At 34.4% G+C, this 21,277-nt stretch overlaps 1 protein-coding gene across 2 annotated transcripts in view; it reads right to left on the bottom strand.

Moving 5' to 3' along the window:
• The window catches only part of VPS50 (VPS50 subunit of EARP/GARPII complex), a 134,496-nt gene that overhangs the window by 86,977 nt on the left and 26,242 nt on the right, over positions 1 to 21,277 (bottom strand). For both annotated transcript variants that reach the window (XR_009008899.1, XM_028162274.2), the window contains exons 7-12: positions 20,778 to 20,895; positions 20,660 to 20,695; positions 19,429 to 19,511; positions 10,046 to 10,088; positions 8,558 to 8,656; positions 6,991 to 7,131 (exon numbers count right to left, since the gene is read on the bottom strand). Coding sequence is in view for 1 of the 2 variants with exons in the window: in XM_028162274.2 (XP_028018075.2) it covers positions 6,991 to 7,131; positions 8,558 to 8,656; positions 10,046 to 10,088; positions 19,429 to 19,511; positions 20,660 to 20,695; positions 20,778 to 20,895 (520 nt within the window). In the remaining variant the exon portion in view is untranslated. The remainder of the gene's footprint in view (positions 1 to 6,990; positions 7,132 to 8,557; positions 8,657 to 10,045; positions 10,089 to 19,428; positions 19,512 to 20,659; positions 20,696 to 20,777; positions 20,896 to 21,277) is intronic.

The following is a 21,277-nucleotide window of genomic DNA, read 5'->3' as shown; positions in this document are numbered from 1 at the left end:
GTAAAAAACAAAACAAAACAAAAAACACAACAACACAAACATCTTGGTGAAAAAAGTCATTCTCATCTCCCAGGCATTTTATCATTAATACTAAATATGTATTTACACATGAAGACATATGTAATATGTATGGTATGAATAATGCCAACTTGGAACTAAGTAACTAGCACCCTCTAAATTGTGAAATACACAGAAGGGGTCTCCTTTACTACCATCCTCAGTTTTGTCTAATTGCTGCTAAATGGCCTTAATCAAATGGAAAGCTTAATACTATAAAACAAGCAAAGCTTGTGTTATCAGAATATTTATCTTTCAAAGTTTCAAGTAATAAAATGCTGTGAAACCCTATGCTAAGATTATAACCAAAAATGGGCAGTATTTAAATGTAAAAAGACAAATTAAGAATATGGTTTCTTGGCAGGTTTTGAGAATGGCTTTTACCAGTAAATTACTTTGTTTCTGCTGGCAGCTGTGTACCACATCTTAAAAATAGGTTGGCTCTTTAACATTCACCCCCATCCTCCACACACACACACACACACACACACACACACACAGACGCACACAAAATCACCCAGCAGTCTAAATTACATTGATAGTTTTAAGGGTTCATAGACTTGGGCATCACACCTGAGCCAGTTTCAAGTGACTAGAAAACCCCTTCACTTCCAGCCGAGAGGGAAAGCTGGTTACTCAGATAACATCAGCCCAAAGCATGTTCTCCATAGGCACTCATTAGTTCCAGGGGATGGTAGAAACCACCAAATCATCATACTTGGTTTAATCCAGTTAAATCAAGCCAGACAACCTACTGTTCCTTTCACTTGCCCTATGCTCTTCTTTCATGCCATTGCTCAGGATATTTCCTCTGTATCCCTGTACTCAGCCACATACATCGTGCTTCTTGAAATCCAAAACCAACTCAAAACTTGCAGGCTCCTCTTTTGCCTCCTTAAACCCTTAAAGAACGGTGTTGATCCCATTGACACTACTGTATATGTTGTTTGAACTTTTCTTATTCTACCTCTGATCATAATTAATGTGACCTTACTAAGTTACAAACTCTTTATAACCTTATTTACCCTTGCTGAGCTGAACCCATTACTTGATTGATTAACAAAAGCTGGGTAATGACAAGGGAAACTGGTTTATACTAAGTCAGAGCGCTAAGAAAGTGGAATCTTGCATCTTCTACCAGTATCCATGAAACAGTAACAGGCTAGCTTGTTAATCTGCAAGTAGGATAAAATTTCAGACCCTTCACAGTTCTTGACAATCCAAAGAGTAAATGGCAGGGAAAAAGGAAGAGATGGATAAACTTTCCTTATCTTTTGATCATTAAGTTTTGAATATTTAAAATTACCAAAACTTATTTTTTATTTTACCTTAAATATTTAGAAACCAATATATAACTCTTATATTAAAAAAAACAATATATAACTCATATAAAAAAATTAGCTGGGTGCTACTATATAAGTGATAAGAATAAATGTGACATCTGAATTCTTAGAGTATTTTAAAACTGATCTGATAAAGCAATCAAGTAAATAGCATTATTCCTCCAACTGAAAAGGTTTCTCTAATAAGAAAGGTCCACTCACCTATCCAACCAAATCAACCAAATTAACCTCAACAATCAATGAAATGTCCCTGTTTAATTTCCTTCACATCCTAAATATGCCTGAGTGACAAACTACATAAATTAGTATTGATATGCTACCTTCTGGTATCTGACAATTAAGCTATTAAATATAAAATAATCAGCATTCATGTGCACAGGGAAAAGGATAAAAACAGACACTACTGATGAGGAGCATAAGTTGAAACACACTTTCTAGAGGGCAATTTTGGAAATATAAACCAAAGCCTTTGGCAATGCAATTTTAGTTTTCATCATTTATCCTAAAGAAATAATTAATGATGTGTGCAAAGATTTAGCTTTAAAAATATTTACTACAGTGTTATTTATGTTATTTCCAACTTTTGTCATTATGAACATCAAAGAATAAGAAACTGGTTAATTAATCCACAGGATCTCTTACAATGAAGTACTGTCAAGCCACTAAAAGGTATGTGCATAGCATATTTACTGAAATGAAAAATTGTTTATAATGTAGCAAGTGGAAAAAATGTTCTAAATCTGTGTGTACAGCATAATCCTACTTTAAAAAGCTATTTGCTTATATACATATTAAAAGAACCAGCTCTGCATACAGAAATATTATTTTTTATTTTCTTCTTTTGCTTATCTGTATTTTCCTACAATCAATGTTTTAGGGGTATAATTTAAAATACATGTATTTTAAGAGTAAACATATTAATTAATGATTGCTGAATTTGAGCGACTACTTATATAATCAGTATTCTAACTCCATAAAGACTGTGAGTGATATAAAAACATATAAAGAGACTAGTTTAAGAAGCCAGAAAACAGAAAAAGGATAAGGAGGCAGTTAATTCTACAGAAAACCCAAAACAAGATGGTTACTACAAATGAACATTAAATTTAGCACTGAAATTCCTGGCAGCTTATCATCATAGAGAGTCTGTATACTCTCGCACTATTTGATAAGAGAAACTATATTAATTCTTCACAACAGAAAGTGCCCTGAGAATTTAAGAACAGAAATAGCTTTTTGTCTCAAAAGAGGAAATTTCTCTAGGCTCTTATATGAATATCAAAATAAACTATACCTTCAACAGAGATCTTACTAAAAATATTTATTGACCCTCAAACTGCCACTGAATTACAATTCAATATCAAGAGGTATTATTTATAAGAATCAAAAATTTAAAAACTAGAAGAATGGAACATTTGATGAACCTTTAGTTGGCCTTTCTATGATGTATGCATGTAAAAAACCTGTAAAAGTACATGGCATGGAGAAAGCGCTCAATGTTGGTTTTCTTTCCCTCTCACTTAATCAAATCTGAAAATTGATTATGTCAACACCACACAAGTTAGAGACAAAGAGGTCAATCCAATATACTAAAGAAACATTTACTAAACACCTCCAATGTGCCAAAAGGAGAAAACACATATTGAAATTATTTCAGAAAGCTTTTTCTAAAAGAAGCATTACATTTTCCCCCAAAGTATTACATTATCAAGTTCATTTCAAAAACAGAACTCAAAACTCATTAAAAGCATTTTGAAATGAACAGTTGAAAAATGGTTGAGAACACTGCAGCCAGCTTAGTCAGCTCTATTATCATAAAATTAATCAACAGTATCCTAATTAACATCTTGAAATAAGCTCCCAAGGGAAACCCATCAGCCTGCCCAAAAAAAATGTTAAAAAAACAACATTTTTTTTTAAGAAAACTGATGCATACTTCATAAACTTTCAAAAAAACCTACAAAAGGTTTCTCTACAAGGTCACTAAATAAAGAGCTTCCACTTGATGTCTTTAAATCTCTCCACAAACTGGTGTGAACATGTAGGGTACATCAATGTATTGATAAATGCAATCACAAAAAGGCTTTTTAATCAGATAAAATAACCACTATGCCCCTTTACATTGGCCCTTGCCAGAAATGAGATTTAATTCTCATTTGAAACTTTTGCTTCTAAGGAGTAGTCCTTTATTTGTGCTTCAAGATAATGTACATATTTTTAAAAGAGCCTAAATTACTGATCTAAAAACTGTAAGTCGATACATTCAAGAAAAAACAGGAAACTAGAGAAAGATAAACTATAAAAAGAAAAATTGTGCCTTTAATTAAGTCACTTAGAAATTACAGTTCAGTAAAGAAAGTACACTCAATTACAAAATGACGTCAAAAAGTTCAGAGTCAACTAAACTTTTAAACTTAGAGCAATGGTGACAGAACACAAATGGCAGACACTTCATAATGGGACAGTATGCTGCTGGCCTTAAGAACACTGAAGTTCTCTATTTACCAGAGAAAATAAAAAACAGAACACTAATTTTGCCCTAGGTATCTTTGTAAAGGAATGTCCAAAAAGAAGAAAAAAAAAAAAGAGTTCAATTTCATTCTAGCCCATTTAGTAATAGACTGACGTCTGTGAGTGGTTTAAAACAATACTGTGGGGCTTCCCTGGTGGCACAGTGGTTAAGAATCCGCCTGCCAGTGCAGGGGACACGGGTTCTAGCCCTGGTCCGGGAAGATCCCACATGCCACGGAGCAACTAAGCCCATGTGCCACAACTACTGAGCCTACGCTCTAGAGCCCGCGAGCCACAACTACTGAGCCTGTGTGCCACAACTACTGAAGCCCGCGTGCCTAGAGCCCGTGCTCCGCAACAAGAGAAGCCACCGCAATGTGAAGCCCTCACACCGCAACAAAGAGTAGCCCCCGCTCACTGCAACTAGAGTAAGCCCGCGCGCAGCAACGAAGACCCAACACAGCCAAAAATAAATTTATATTAAAAAAAATTTATAAAATAATACTGTGAATACGAACAAGCAGATGATTATCTCTTTTCATTTCCAATCGCTTTCCATTTAAAGAAAACAAAATGTTCCCCTGTTTACAGAAACACTATCCCTCTATCAACTCTGATCAGTGTACTATTTCATTTATTTCAATCTTTTTTTTTTTTTTTTTAGCTTCTGTGATTATTACTCATAACCATTATCACTGTTTTCAAGTGCTCAGCAAACGGACAGAAAGGCTACTATAACCAGACCCTGTGCTGAGCAGAGGGGGTCAACAGTAAGGTCCGTTGCCACATTCCATAAGGCAGAGGGCCTGGTCTTTTCAAAAATGGGATGCCATGAAAAATATAAGAAGGGGAAGTGATTGTCTAAAATAAAAGACATGGACATATATACACACCAAATGTAAAACAGATAGCTAGTGGGAAGCAGCCACATAGCACAGGGAGATCAGCTCGGTGCTTTGTGTCCACCTAGAGAGGTGGGATAGGGAGGGTGGGAGGGAGACACAAGAGGGAGGAGATATGGGAATTTCTGTTTATGTATAGCTGACTCACTTTATTATACAGCAGAAACTAACACACCATTGTAAAGCAATTATACTCCAATAAAGATGTTAAAAAAGAATAAAAAATAAAAGAGCTAAACTGATACAAACTACTATATATAAAATAGGTAAACAACAAGGTTCTACTGTACAGCACAGGGAACTATATTCAATAGCCTGTGATAAACCACAATGGGAGAGAATACGAAAACGAACATATATACGTATAACTGAATCACTTCTCTGTACAGCAGAAATTTTAAATCAACTATACTTCAACACAATATTTTAAATCACTTATTTCAATTTTTTTTTTTTTTTAAACCCCACATTTGTTTATTTATTTATTTTTGGCTGTGTTGGGTCTTCGTTTCTGTGCGAGGGCTTTCTCTAGTCGCGGCAAGCGGGGGCCACTCTTCATCGCAGTGCGCGGGCCTCTCACTATCGTGGCCTCTCCCGTTGAGGAGCGCAGGCTCAGCAATTGTGGCTCACGGGCCCAGTCGCTCCACGGCATGTGGGATCTTCCCAGACCAGGGCCCGAACCCGTGTCCCCTGCATTAGCAGGCAGACCCTCAACCACTGCGCCACCAGGGAAGCCCTCAATTTTTAATGTTATATTTAAACTTTTATCTATGATTAAGGACTTCCTTCAAAATATTGCTACTATACAGAGAAAACCAACTGCCCAAATGCCTGGGCTCTTCCTTCTCACTTCCAAAATCTGCCAGTCGACATCCTGCACATATATCCTGAGGGCTCTGTTGCTTCTTTCTTACCTGACACTCGGGTGCCACATATGTTCCTACACCAGTATTTCGTCAATAATTATTATCAGTTAATTTTAATTAGGGCAAAAATGATTCCCAATTGCCATATATTGAAAAATTAAGAATTGTACATTCTAATACAAGGTTCCTTCACAAATCACCTCACTTGCCTGAGTTATACCATTCCAGATCCTTGATATGTGTTCTCACCAGGAAAACATATTTAAGTTTCCTTTCATCAGCTTATTGAATGAACTGCTAAGGCTTCCTTCCATTTTTCCTCTACTGAGCTAACCACTTTCATTTATAGAACTCAGTTACTAAAAGTCCACATCTTTTCATCAAACTAAATAAATAAATCTGATATGAGATAATCTCTTCCTAATCTTACCTGGTTTAAACAGGTCAAATATAACTCAATATTATAAAACAAATTAAAACTTACTTAGGCTTATAAGAGATATTCACATCCCTGTCTGCCAGTAACAGCACTGACTTAAATACTTCCAAGAGGCCTAAGGTAATTTCTAAACTTCCTTAATTTTTTATCAAGAATAGTGCCAAAGAAAGTGGGCCACCCTAAAATGCATCATATTCTTCATCTCATTATTCAGCTCCTCTAAGTCTGTTCTTTCAACATTAAAGAACCTATCATACCTAATTCTGTTAATAAGTATCAAACAGAATTCATGCTTTACAAGGCTTCCTTTAAAAGCAAATAGCACCCCCATTCTCCTAGAGGTTCATCATTCTCTTTTCCTCACACTACATCAATCCATCAGCAGGAACAATTCAAAAGGAGAAGCCAACCCAACTCAGTTCACTTCCCACCTGTGGATTATATTACCTACAGACCTATGTTTCTTTAAGAATGAAAAAGAAAAATTGGTTACAGATGCTGACAGAAGCAACATTTATACACATGAAAAGACTGATTGAAAGTATGTAAGGAAAATCAGCAAAGATGACTGCTTAAAAGCACCCTAGATGCTATCACAGAAGAGAGTTAAGACCCTGAGACAGAGGGGTAAAAGAAGCTGTAAGAGGGTAGAGAGTCCATTTAGAAGCAACCGCACTCCACAAATCTGTACCATCTCATCAACCTTTACTATTTATGTGACTGAATCTTCCAGTTTCTCTATGAGGAAAAGAATAATATGGGAGAAAACCTGTTTGCAAACATATCTTCAAATAGTAGGCTCGAAAAGAAATGAAATATAAACTTAAAAACTAAAATAGATTCATATGAACAATACTTAAGTTATGACATACCGTACAGAGATCCTTATATTGCAGCTTTTGGAATTTTGTATCTGTGTTTCCTGCACATAGTTCCACATAACCAAGAACAACTTGAAACACGGTATTATGAATAGCTTGGGTGAAGTGCATATGAAGTTGATCCATTGCTGTCTATGGAAAGAAAAACATACAACATAATCTCATATTATTAAAATAAATAAATTTCAACAGATTTTAAAAACACGGGAAAAAATCTTTACCAATTTTAGCTACAGCACGAATAACTATTATACACAGAATTATAAGTGTTGATTATTTGCAAATAACACTGCAAATAACCAGAACATCATTCCACTAAAGATAAATCTGAATTGTGAACACTGCTTTGTTGTTCTGTATTTATCACTGGTACCCGTCCTGCCTTTTCCCAAACATGTCATGCATAATCACACCTTTGGACGCCTTCTGCCATCATTCCTTTACATTGTTCAGGATACTCAATGGTCATCTTCTCAGAGAAGCCTTTCCTGACTATCCTATATAAATCAGTACTTTGCATCACTCTATCCACTTACACTGATTTATTTCTTTAATGTTTGTCTCCCTCACTAGAAGGTAAGATACATGAGGGCCTATATCCAGGTGCCTGGAGCAATGCACATAGTAGGTACCAATAAATATTTAATGAGTGAAAGAATTCATCTAACGGGGGAAATCAGAAGTTATAGTTGTATTTCCAAAGCTCTTTAAACATGTCCCTCGAAATTACCAAATGTCTCCCTTCTAGTATTTTTCCCTAGGTATAGCTTCAGATATAAAAACTAATAAAGTACAATCAATAACCAAACTTCTTTATTCTTATTATAAAATGTAAGTAGAGTTTAAATAGTTTGGTAAAGTCTTCAATTTCATTCTAAGACAAGAGACCATTTAAGGGAAGAAAACATTTACACCTATCATGTTTGGATGTTCTCTAGAAAAATGTATAATCCTATATTTGCAGAAGATATAATTAATTTTCAAACTGTGGCCTCTACTTCAAATTTTTCAAGGAAGCCCTTGAGCAGTAAGAGTATGTAAAGCCATGCATCATGGGAGCAGTGAGGACATTCTGAGGATAATAGAACCCTTTGAAAAATCTGATACATGCAACGGACCTGTTTTACAACAAATGTACACAATGCACAAAAGTTCACATACCACTTTGAGGGAGTCATGATGGCCCATCTAGGAACCATGAGGCTCCAAATTTACAAGTTCTTATTCGGGACCAAGAGTTGAGGTAAAAAAGACTACAATCCTCTCCCACTGAATTATCTCATAATATACTTTTTAAAAAACCTACATAGAATGGTGAAACTATTAAACCTGAGAAACACTTCATAGTTTAAAACAGACTTCTGTAATGTTTTAATCACACTACACACACTCTGAGCCTATGAGATCATGTTACTATTGTTAATACAACATAAAAATTTACTTTGTTAAATGAAACTTTTTAAGCACACTATATTAATAATAATATTCAAACTTAAGCAATCATAAAGATCAACAGATTCCTGATTAAGAAAAAAGAAAACATCCTTTCAAAACTAACCTGTGTTTTTCCAAGAAGTCGATAAGCTTGTTGAACCTTGGTATAATGGTTAATGTCAAAATTCTTGCAGATTTTGGACAGAGCAACATCCAACTGTTCCTGTATAATTAAAACAGGAGGCAAGAGGTGGTTAAGGAATTATATTTTCAAGGTAGTAAGAAGAAAATATTAAGACTAATTTCTCACTTTTAACTATATCTAAACACATTTACTATTACACCGGATTTAATAGTCAAAAACAAATTTAAATAAAAATATAAATAAATTATAATTCTTATTACCAGCTATACTCAAGTTTATTGAGATGTTATTAATATGTGAGCTTTTTAAAAAACCATGCCTAGTGTTTCAAGGGACACAAAATAATTATCATAGTCTCTAAAGGAATTTTAGTTTTTAATTTTACTTAACTATGTTTCCTCAAGCATCTGCTAAAATCTTACAATTACATGAACTGAGTTTGTAGGACTACTGAAAAATAAAACAATCCTTCTGTAAATCACTGAAAAGCATTGATAATTTTCAAGAAAACTACACTGACCTTAAAAGTACATACCTCAAGGTACTGCCCCTTTTATATCTAAATGTACCAACTCTGTTTATGGGTTTTTATCTCAATGATTTCATTTTAAGATAAATACTATTCTGTACTTATATAGAAAATTATAAGAATGAAGAAAACTGAGCTTTGAAAGAAAGTCCTCATTAAAACATTCACGTGATTATTTACTTAAGGGATTTTCAAAGCAGTTCTATTTATGTTTATCAAATAAACTGTCATTCTTACAATTAGGAAATAATTGCATTTATGATCAAAAACTACTTTCACAAAAGTCATTTGAAAGTCTAGCCTCAACTTTTCTAAGTACTCTCATCAGGAAAACAATAAAATAAAGTACCAGAAGAAACCAAATAATTCTTATTAAGTTTATTTAAATGAGCACTCTGCTTTGCAAAGATTCTGAGGAAAGAGATGAACTCTGAATAAATGTAGGAGGAAAAGGCTTTATGCTCACAATAACATAGCTTTTCCTTTCCAGTTTCTACATATTTGATGAATTGTATGAGATATTATTATGAGGTTTAGGAATTTAGGAGGGTTATCATCAGCCAATAATCATTCTTAAATAAATAAACTCACTAAACTAAAAAGGAGTAGCAGTTGATACTCAAAAAATAATTAATACATGGTAAGTATTTTGCCTATAATTTACATGAGAACACACCTTTGACTAACAGTTTAGGGATCTTGCTGGATATGGTAATATTTTCAAATACTCTTTTCAGATCCCACAATTCCTAAAGTATTATTGCGAGTACAATTAATATTAACTTGACCATGCACAGATATTCCAAATGAAAAACACAAAGTATAGTGATGTAGAAACACTGATACTAACATGAAAGTCAAAACATAAGATGCATCTACGCTATTCAGAAACCTCTGAAAAGAATAAGTCATTTAACTTAATATATAATTCTTCTTACCTCAATTTGCTCTAAAGTATCTTGCAGCTTTGAATTCAGTTCACTATTAAAACAGAATTAGGTGTGTCAATCTTTAAAAGAGACAAACTGAATAATTAAATGCACAGATCAATAGTATGAGCAGTAAGTTGTGCTGCTGATCCTACAGACAGTACAAAAAGGCAAGAAAAATAAATAAAAGGAAAAGAATTAGAAAGGAAGAAATAGAAGAGTCATCACTAGCAGCAACAGGACTGTGTGGGCAGAAAATGCTCAAGAATCTATAGATAAAACTAAGAATTTAAGAATTAAATACTGATAGCAAGTTTTAAAGATAATAAGTATAATATAGATGAAAAGTAAAATGTCAAAAATAAAATTAATCTCTATATATTAGAAACAAAGAATTAGACAATGAAATTTTAAAAAATACAATTTCAGGGGCTTCCCTGGTGGCGCAGTGGTTGAGAGTCTGCTTGCCAATGCAGGGGACACGGGTTCGAGCCCTGGTCCAGGAAGATCCCACGTGCCGCGGAGCAACTAAGCCCGTGTGCTACAACTGCTGAGCCTGCGCACCTGGAGCCTGTGCTCCGCAACAAGAGAGGCCGCGACGGTGAGAGGCCCGCGCACCGCGATGAAGAGTGGCCCCTGCTTGCCACAACTAGAGAAAGCCCTCACGCAGAAACGAAGACCCAACACAGACATAAATAAATAAATAAATACTTTTAAAAAAATACAATTTCAAAAAACCAAATACCTGGGAATAAATCAAATAAAAAATATACAATACAAAATACAGCTAAAATAAAGAAGACAACTACATAGAGGTATATACCATGTAAACAGACTAAAACCTTCAATATTGTTGATATCAGTTCTCACCAAAATGATCTCCTAGAATAACTGAAATTCTAATCAAAATCCCAGAAGGCTTTTTAACGTAGAAACTGACAAGCTGCTTCTAAAATTTATGTGGAAATTCAAAGGGCTAAGACCAGTCAAGAATACTGTGAAGAACAATGCTGTAAGACATATGCTAAAATAGGTTAAGGCTTATTATAAAGTTACAGCAATAAGATAGTGTGGTACTTATTATAAGGATACATAAACAGATCAACAGAACAGAAAAAAAACAAAGGGTAAAAGCCTTAAACAGATACTTGACAAAGGAGATATCCAATTGGCCAATAAAACATATAAATATGTACTCCATCAGGCATTCAGGAAATGCAAATTAAAACTGCAATAAGACACTATAACAAAAGACCAGAATGGCTAAAACTATTTTTTAAAAATTAAAAATGACATCAACAAACGTTGGCAAGGATGTAGAACAAAAGGAACACGCAATTCAGTCCTGGAGGAAGGGAAAACTGATAGCACCTCTTGGGAAACTGTTAACAGCTCCTAAAACTCAACACACAAATACTCTATGTCCCAGAAGTCCTAGCTATGTATCTTTCATAAGTGCATATACAATCCTTGCAGCATGATTTGTAATACGCAAAATGAAGCAACTCAATTGTCTGTGAACAATTAAATGGGTAAAGTGAGATATATTTATGATGAAATACTGTAGCAATGAAAATATACTACCTGATTCTCAAAAACATAATATTGGACAAAAAGAAGTCAGTTTGTATAAATGGAATCATACAGTATGCACTTTTTAAAGTTCAAAACAGGCAAAACTAACGTTAGTGACAGAAGCCAGAACACTGGTTACCTTGGGAAAATAATGACTGGAATGGGGCATGAAGGAAGTTTCTGGGGTACTAGAAATGTTCTAGTTCTGTTTCTGTTTCTGGGAGGTAATTACACAATTATGTTCACTTTGTAAAAATATATTGAGTTATACACTTAGGATATGTGATTTTATCTGATTTTTTTCCCCTTTAATTCTCCCTAGGTCAGTATTTTTAAAAAACTAATATTATTTGTATTATAATATCCCAATATTAAAAAAGACCTGTGGTATCTAACAAAATAAATACAATTTTAGAGAAAACATTTTTAACAAAAGAGGTTAAGGCAAAACTAAAATAAAACAGTAAGAATAAGTGGAAGATGTAGTTTAATACACCAAAATTATACAAGGTTTTTTACAACTGTCATCTGATTATATATGTGACTCTCAAAGTCCTAGCAGCCAAAACAAATAGGGAAGCCCAGAGTACACAATTCAGTGTCCAGAATATCAAAATACACCAGTAACTCAAGAGAAAAAACAAAGAGAAAACAAATCACTTTTGTTGGCATTAAGTGAGAGAGAAAATTTTGCCAGTCTTGATAAAGAGGATAGCAATATTTTATCTCCTAAGGAACAACACCCTTGGTAACAGCCTTACAGAATATACAATATGGATTCATGGACTCCTTGTCTTTGCTTCTTATAGAGCCTTTTAATGCAAACTGAGGATATAACACCAAAGTGGTTTGACAGAGAGAGAGAGAGAGAGAGATACCAATGCAAAGCAATTTGTCAGAAAAGTAAAACCAATAATAATACAAGTACCCAGTTTCTGATGGTCTCAAAGATAAACATCCAAACACATAAAGGAATTAGACCATTTTCTACAAATATTATTTATCATAAGCATGCTTTTGATTAAGGTTGAGAATTGAAGATTATATTCTCTAGTAAACACTGAGAATGAACAATCTTCAGGATTTGACAATCAACAGTGTAGGATTAATACCTTATTTTAAAAATTAGGGTCTCTAACCAGGATTTATGCCTGAAAAATAGCCACAGACATAAATATACGTTAAGGAAATACTTGTAGGTGGGAGTGAGATTTTCCTTAAAAAAATGATTGAGAATTTCTGTCCGAAAAAGAATAAATGAATGAATTAAAAAAAAAAAAGGAATGAGAGCTAAAGGCTCCAAAATAATACCTGTAAAAGGATAGCCATGATAGCACCTTAGCACTTAGAATTAAATAATTTCTCATTCCACCCAATTTAAAAAAAAAGAAAAATCAGTATCAACTCCCAGAGTTGTTCCTTCTCCCATGTTCTCTCTCTTTTGATTCATATGACTACCACCCATTCAATCCAAGCTGGAAATTCCAGAGTCATCTTTAATTCTTCTCTCTCTTCATATATAACTGGTAATCAGACCCTGATGATTCTACCATTTCAGTATTTCTCATATCCACCTATGCTTCTCCTTTATCAAGTTTGTGTTCTAAATCAAGTATTATCACTTAATAACCTCCTAATGAATCTCTGCAGACAACACACACATCCCACCCTTCAACTCATACATCCATTTATTTGACAAACACCATCGACCTGCATACCAAACACTGTACAACAAACTCCAAAAAGCTTTCAGGGATAGCTCTGAGCAGGGGTCTAACTCCAGACTGGATTTGGTCAACATTCTGTTTGATTTGGCAGATGCATCATTTTCAAATAGCTTGTATGTGAAAGGCTTTAGGCAAGGCCTGACAGTCCTGTGGACCTGAGCATTTCCTGCTGCCATCTGGCAGCTTCACATATATGTTACCTGCCTGGTCCCTAAAGACATCTGAGTTTGCAGTTCCTAAGTAAAGCAGAAATAAAAATCACATTAATCCACTGCTTTAAAATGTTTGATGGCTCCCCATTAAACCAAGGATAAAGCCCCAAATTAGCATGGCACATAAGACTTAACAATTGACATGAAAAATTAACTTCCCATTCACTTTTCAGTGCCTATACAGTTGACCCTTGAACAACAGGGATTGGAACTGCACTGGTCGACTTATAAGCAGACATTTTTCAATAGTAAATACTACAGCACTACATAATCCTCAGTTGGTTGAATCCTCGGAAGCAGAATCACAGATTCAGAGTATAATTTATAACTATATAAGTTATACATGGATTTTCGACTGAGCTGAGGGTTAGCGCCCTTCACCCCTACATTGTTCAAGGGTCAACTGTATTTTAGTCATATGGACTATGTGCAACTCCCCAAACAAACCCCAGACTTTCACACCCTCTGTTCTTGCATATAATGTTCACAATAACTATAAAGTACATTCTCCTTTTCTCACTTGGGCCCAAATGTCCATCTATCTTCCAAATGTCATCTTTTCTCAGAAGTCTTCCTCTGCTGACTGTTCCCTTAAGTTTCACAATGCTCTGTTTACAGCACCCTGAATTATAGTAAAGAAATATCTGTGACTATCTGTCAGAGCAGACTGTGGCTTATTCCCCAGTGATGCCCCAGGACTAACTAAACTCACTGCCTGACTCAGAGCAGGTAATAAATATCTGCAAAGTCAAATTTGCAATTTAAACATAAAATGACAAAATTTTACCATCATTCTTTCAGCCCCCATTTTCTACTTCAATTAAAAACAAAAAACAAAAAACTACAGAGAGAAAAAAAAAGGAGAATGTTTTAGAAGAAAAAGAGTCAGACTAGACTCTGGGTCTACAGGTGCCTTAGTGAAAGAAAAAGAGATAAGCAGAGGGGAAGCTGGTTCCACTCCTCTATCACACAGGGCTCAGAAGTTCACCTAAGACTGAAGCTAGAGACACAGATATGGAGAGGCAAGAACACCCAGAATAATAAACATCAGAACTGGTAAACATGTTCTTTCAGGGAATGTTGTGAGTTTGGAGAAAAAAGGGATATATCTAAACTGATTCATAGGTGAGAGTAATGATTTTTTCAGCTTCTCAATTGAAAAAAATGGGCTTTAGAGTTTATAGCCCTATAAACTCTATAAACTTTATAAATAAATCTAGACGTTTTTATTTCTTCTATTATTTACGGTTAAAATGATTTTATAGCCTATATATTAAGAGTTAATGCAAACATGGCAATGTAAATAGTATGCAGAAATTTTTAAATATAAAATTTATAAATCAAACATTTTGGTCTTATTAAAAATGTTTTCAGGGCTTCCTTGGTGGCGCAGCGGTTGAGAATCTGCCTGCCAATGCAGGGGACACGGGTTCGAGCCCTGGTCTGGGAGGATCCCACATGCCACGGAGCAACTAGACCCGTGAGCCACAACTACTGAGCCTGTGCGTCTGGAGCTTGTGCTCCACAACAAGAGAGGCCGTGACAGTGAGAGGCCCGTGCACCGCGATGAAGAGTGGCCCCTGCTTGCCGCAACTAGAGAAAGCCCTCGCACAGAAACGAAAACCCAACACAGCCATAAATAAATATTAAAAAAAAAAAAGTTTTCAAAATCTACAACTGTAGTTTGATAACAGTTTGCTACTAATTAAAGATACATATGTAAAAATGTGATTAACGAGTGGACATATTAAATGTACAGCCTTTAAAGAAACCCTTAGCCATCTTTTAGAAACCTGAATTCCAGTTATTTCAGTCAATTAATCAAAGTATGTAAAAAGGACCTATTCATAAACATTTGGATAAATAAAAGCTACATTACAGTCAAAAAAGTTACCAGTTGTAAGATAAAAGGCTAAAAGCTATTAAAGGCTATCTGCAAGTGAATGGAATGAATCAAACAATTTGGAGGGGCATTTTTATAATCACTATAGAAAATATTAAAGTAACACATCCATAAATAATTAAAAGTTTTCTTTTAAATAACTGATCTGGACACACACTTGCAAAATGCATCTTAGAAAGTTGCATATAAATCAAAATTTTGTACAAATTTGACTTGCTGAAAGACACGATAGTGTGAAAGTAATTAGCCTCTTAATGATCCTTCCCTGTTCTGTTATTAAGCCATGTGATTTAAGACAAGTCTCTTAATAACTCTGGGCATCAGCTTCCTATGCAAAAGTGGGCTGGATCTAAAAGGTTGCTTCTAGCTCTAAAGTTTCAAGATTCCATTATATGCTGAACACCAGTTACCCAATTACCACATCTTTATATATGGTTCAGTAGAGTGCTAAAACTCCTGAAATACGTGTAAGTAAAATTTATTCTTCCAAGTTTATACTGTACGTCCATGGCCCCTGGAAACTCCAGTCTGTTTAGATCAAAGGTCTATTCCAATGATTTCAGTCTACTCACTGCTGCTGAGTTTATCAACAGACCTCACAGAAAACGTGATTTTCAAACACTCTGAAGCTAAACAAACAACTCTGAGGTACCATGAAGTGTCCACATGATCCTTCAAACCATGAACAAACTGTAAAAGAACTCTGAAGATCACTTTGGATCTACCCAGATCTCTGCCCACACGCTGTTCAGAAATCCCTGACCTAACCCAGAACACAATCATTCACCACAGAAAAAGCCTAGAGTCAATTACTAAGGACACTAAAAATGTTCACAACATCTCCAAACTTTACGAATTGTAATTCCAGAGCAGATGTCAGGCTCAAGAACCAAATCTAGCCAACCGGCTATGTTTCTAAATAAAGTTTTATTGAAACACAGGCATATGCATTTGTTTACATATCATCTAAGGCAGCTCTTGGTCTTCAAGGGCAGAGCTGAATAGTTGCAACCGAGACCTTATGGCCTGCAAAGCTTAAAATATTTATTATCTGGCCCTTTAAAGACAAAGGCCCTCTGCCAACCCTGCGCTAGAGTTCAGCAGAAGACCTTTTAGTTGGTCAACTGATCAAAGTTAGAACAAGAATATTTACGTGTACTGAATATTTTAACTAAAATTGCATAAATGTACTTCATTCACCCATTTCTGATTTCAAGCCAAGGTCTTGTCTTTTCATTTGACTGGAGCTTTAACTTCTTAGTCTCATATGAGCCAAATGACTAGTAAATTGTCTGTAATTTCAAGTTTCAGTTTCTCAAAAGTAAAGCAGGAGCTTAAAAACAAATGCAAAACAATCCAAATGTCAGATCACACGCTACCTTATATGCCCCTATTTTTTATGAGTTGTCTCATCTACAAAAAATTCAAGAGGAAATTTATTTTTAACAATATGTTGTTTTTCCAATGCATTCAACTTACTTTCAAAAACTATTTCATCTCATTAGTTTATTTACTTAAAACAACATAAATACAGTAACAAACACAACTGGCAGAAGTAGGTTTTAGGAAAAAATACAATTAACACTAGTAAGAATATAACTCAGATACTGGAGCAGAACAATATAAATTGGCCTACTAGCCATGAGCTTCCACTACACATAATAGCTATCACATTGGTAGACAGTCTAGCATAGTTGTGGTTTAAGAAAAACAAGCTCTGCATTCCAACAGATCTAAGTTTAAATCCTGGCTTGGCCACTTGTTTTATAGAGCATCGACATCCTCATCTATAAAAGAGAGACAATAACAACGCCTCCGAGGAATATTTTGTTAATGCTAAATAAGAAAAGGTAAGGAAAATGACAAGTACAGCGCTTGACACATAGTAAAGGCCAAAATTTTTTAAGTATTATTATACCGTCATCACTATCACCATCATCATGATTCAATATTTAAAAGCTGAAAAGTAAAGCTTTAGTGAGAAAACCTTATTAAAATATAATTTAGAATTACTGTGTAGTCAGTGCTGCCTTAGCTAATGGTGCCTAGCTTCTACTCCCACTCCTATAAATGTCAGTATTTCCCATTCCTGCTGGGGTATGGGAAGTGAGCCATTCACAGCTTGAACATCTCTGATGGCTTTCGTTTACGCACTCTGTGCTCTTAACTGGCATATTATCCCACAGTCCTGCCTGTTAACTGCCTGTTATGACAAACTCCTAGAGAAATAAATTTCATGAGCTCTTGGTATAACAAGCAACATAGCATCTCAAGCAGTTAAGCACTAAATAATACTTCATTCTTGTTTCATCATCTAGGAGTAAAGAGTGACACAGGACTTTTCTAGACAGGTGAAATTTTATAACTTCAAGTAGAAAACAAAAATCCTAAAAATTCTAAAGGAAAGACACTATTTATGGTGGAATGAGAATGAAAGTAGCATCTGACATTGTCCTACAAAACAGAAGGCTAGAATAGACAGCTGAGCAATGCCTTCCATTTTCTAAGGAAAAAAATAATTTTTCTTTCAATTGTGTATGGACTAAATTAAGGTCATTTCAAAATCTGAACATTTACACCCCATGTATCCCGTATCAAAAAAAATAATTTTCAGAGAGGTAACTATAACAACACAAGAAATACACAAAAAAGGAATATTACAAAGAAATGATAGCAGCCGAGTCATAGCTTTTCTCATTCTAACAGATTTATCACCACGAAATGAACTAAATGAGCACTATGCTTCTTCAGGAGCCAGAAGACCTTGCTAGAAATTTTCAAATATATTCAACATATTAGAGCTAATTCACTATTCACCCAACTTAATAAGTATAAATGACATAATCAAGTTTTTAATAGTGACAGTTAATCACTGTCAAAATGGATAAAATCAAAATATTACTGGTACTACCCAACTATGCACTTCCTAATCAAATAAAAAGTGGTCGCTTCAATATGCATAATCCTAAAGAAAAAAAAAATATCATCTCTAGGGGGAAAATACCTAGTTATTCGATACCCAGCACAGACCTAGGATGTGAGAGTATGTTAAAAGAAAAAATTTAATCCAAAGCTGTATTAATGTTTTGTTCTATCATAATCCTTTTATTTTTTCAGATACTAGCAATCAACATCTACAATATCAGTGCTTCCTGCTCACGGAGTGCCAGATTCTCCATACAGGGGGGACTAAGGGACTACATTCTAGGGTAAGGATGAATTTAATTTGAAACTGGGTTTCCTTGGCAAGCTCACTATTCTCCCTAGATTTTTATATTTATTTTTGATGCTTTTAGAGGAATGGCAGAAATTACACTTGAGGATTAGAGATTCCTCAAGGTACTGTCACAACTAATGCAAAACCTCCATGTTAAGCAGACCAAAATCCATTAATAAAGTTAGAACTAAGAGCAGAGGATGCAGCAGCTGTTTTTTTCATTGTACATTTTATAAATAAACAGAAGATATAATACATTAAATACATAATCACTTGAATATTACAAAGATGACTCCTACATAAAGTGAAATCACTTTAAATTTTCCAAAAGAATTCTTATCATGGTGAGCCAACAGTTGAACCATCTGGATCTGAAAAGCAAACTGCAACAGAACTCTCAATATTTATAAGCTGGGCAGAGTTAAGGAGCAAGAATTCCCAAGAGTTGCAATGGAGACATGAACAGATGAATTTATTCCCTACTACTCCATAAAAATGAAATCAGTAAGATTAGAAAAAACATGAAAAAAAAGAGTTTCAATGAGGTGACAAGAAACAGGATTAGAAAGTATCTGATCTTTCAAACCTTAAGAATTGTTATTTATAATTTTACTGTGCTGCTCATTTACAAATAAGAAGGCTAAACTAGAGCATAGCACTTACTATTAATATTCAGTGTTTATTAACATTGTATGTTACACAACTCCTATATAAAAACTGACAATAAAGTCAGCTTTAAAAATTTTACATTACCTTACCTTATGCAACTATAATGTTTAAAAGTGCTGGCAGCTTTCTGACATTCCAGGCACAGCTGAATAGCTCCTGGATAGTCTTCCTCCTGAATCAACAACAGAAGGCATTAGGCTGGAAACATTTTTCTTAAAGCTTCTGAAAAAGACAAATCTCTGTTCATACTCTATCCAAAGTTACAGCCCCAGAAAATTTTAATTCCTCTCAAATAAGGATCATAATACCAACAACAGATAAATAGTAAAATATAACAAAGCAACTACCTCCAGGCCTAAAATGTATCCATGAAAAAAATATGCTGTTCCCTTAAAAACACAGTAATAGCCCTCTGAGACCATGACATGTAGATAAAGCCTATACAGAAGTACAAGCTGCTTCAGAGGGAAGGAGTTCTTTAACTGTTAACATTCTTCTTTCAGTAATGTTTATATAAAATGTTCCAAAACAGTATGCATTCTACTTGTAATCAACATTCAGCAGTTCTACTATCATAAATCCATAAATATTCTTAAACAAATAAATTTGGAAAAAAGTGAAATATTCATTAATGGCCCCAAATATTCCTAAACAGTAATTTAATGCCAAATGAATTTTTCATATGGATTTCTCAAACCCTAGTTTTAGTGGTAATAGTTTAGAAGTAATACAGTGATTATACCGAAAATCATTTTTAAAAGTTCCTTAAGTTCATATCTAAATTCAACAAAGGCAATTCAAACCACAGGGGATGCTGAGATGATGACAAAGTACCTACCCAAAGGTGCTCAAGTATTATGGGGAAACACATAATACATTAGGCTTTGGTGAATCTTATAACGGAAGTATACAGACAATGCTAAGAAAGCATCAAAGAGAAAACAGATGGCTCACTCAGAAAATCAATTAATGTATGAGACACCAAACATAACTAATCTATGACATACTCCTCAAATCACTACTTTATGTTAGACACAAAAGATAATTTCATTGCTATTTGGGCACAGATATAATCAAAAGATACTGAAGTTAACACTCCCACATTGCTACAAACTGAACATTTCCCCCCAATAATTCTTTCTAAATGAAGTATATCATGTCAATAGAAAAAGATGTGCTAGAGCAAGTTCCTTTACATGTCTAAAAATGCTCTTCATACCATATACCAACTTGAGAAAAATGCACATCTGAATTTTTTTCACAATAATTCTCTATTTAATATTATTAGGATCACCAAATTTCCAAGCCTTGTAAACTTACCTCCAGCATTTCACTTAAGCGGACATCTGTTCTTTGCTGAAAGAAACATAAATCAAAAGGTAAAATCTGTTTCAACCATAAAATTAAGCTTAATTTTTAAAAAGTGACCTGTATATACCAATGTTTTTATAGTTCTCAGAGATTTCAGAAGTCCAATCAGCAACTGACGTTTCCTTTGATTTGCAAGAAGGCCTAAACTAGCTTGAGTAAAACCTTCCTTTGCAATATTCAAGTGTCTGTAAAAGTGAAAAATAAACAGTTAAGTTTTTCTAGTATAATAAGAACACTATCCACACAGAACAATTAGTCAATTAATGAGATAGTATCCTGAATTGCTCTTAAATTTGGGGGTTGTGAGCACTATTTGACAAATTTATTCAACGGCTCAAACTAAACCAGCATTACTTGAAGCATGGTGGTAGTCTGATACCAATCTTCAAACTGTTACTGGTCTACCACAAGAAAAGTACAGAAATTGAGAAAAAGCATTTAAAAACATGTAGAACAAAAGTTGACAAAACAATTTTATGCTTGATGAATCTAATAATAAAAAAAATTTTTTAAACACACAGAGCAAAAGTTGACAATAATTTTATGCTTGATGAATCTGATAATAGA

Source organism: Balaenoptera acutorostrata, chromosome 7, assembly GCF_949987535.1.
Source record: "Balaenoptera acutorostrata chromosome 7, mBalAcu1.1, whole genome shotgun sequence".
Taxonomy (NCBI): Eukaryota; Metazoa; Chordata; class Mammalia; order Artiodactyla; family Balaenopteridae; genus Balaenoptera; species Balaenoptera acutorostrata.
The sequence above is the reverse complement of the archived record's forward strand: the minus strand, read 5'-3'. Positions and strand labels throughout refer to the sequence as shown.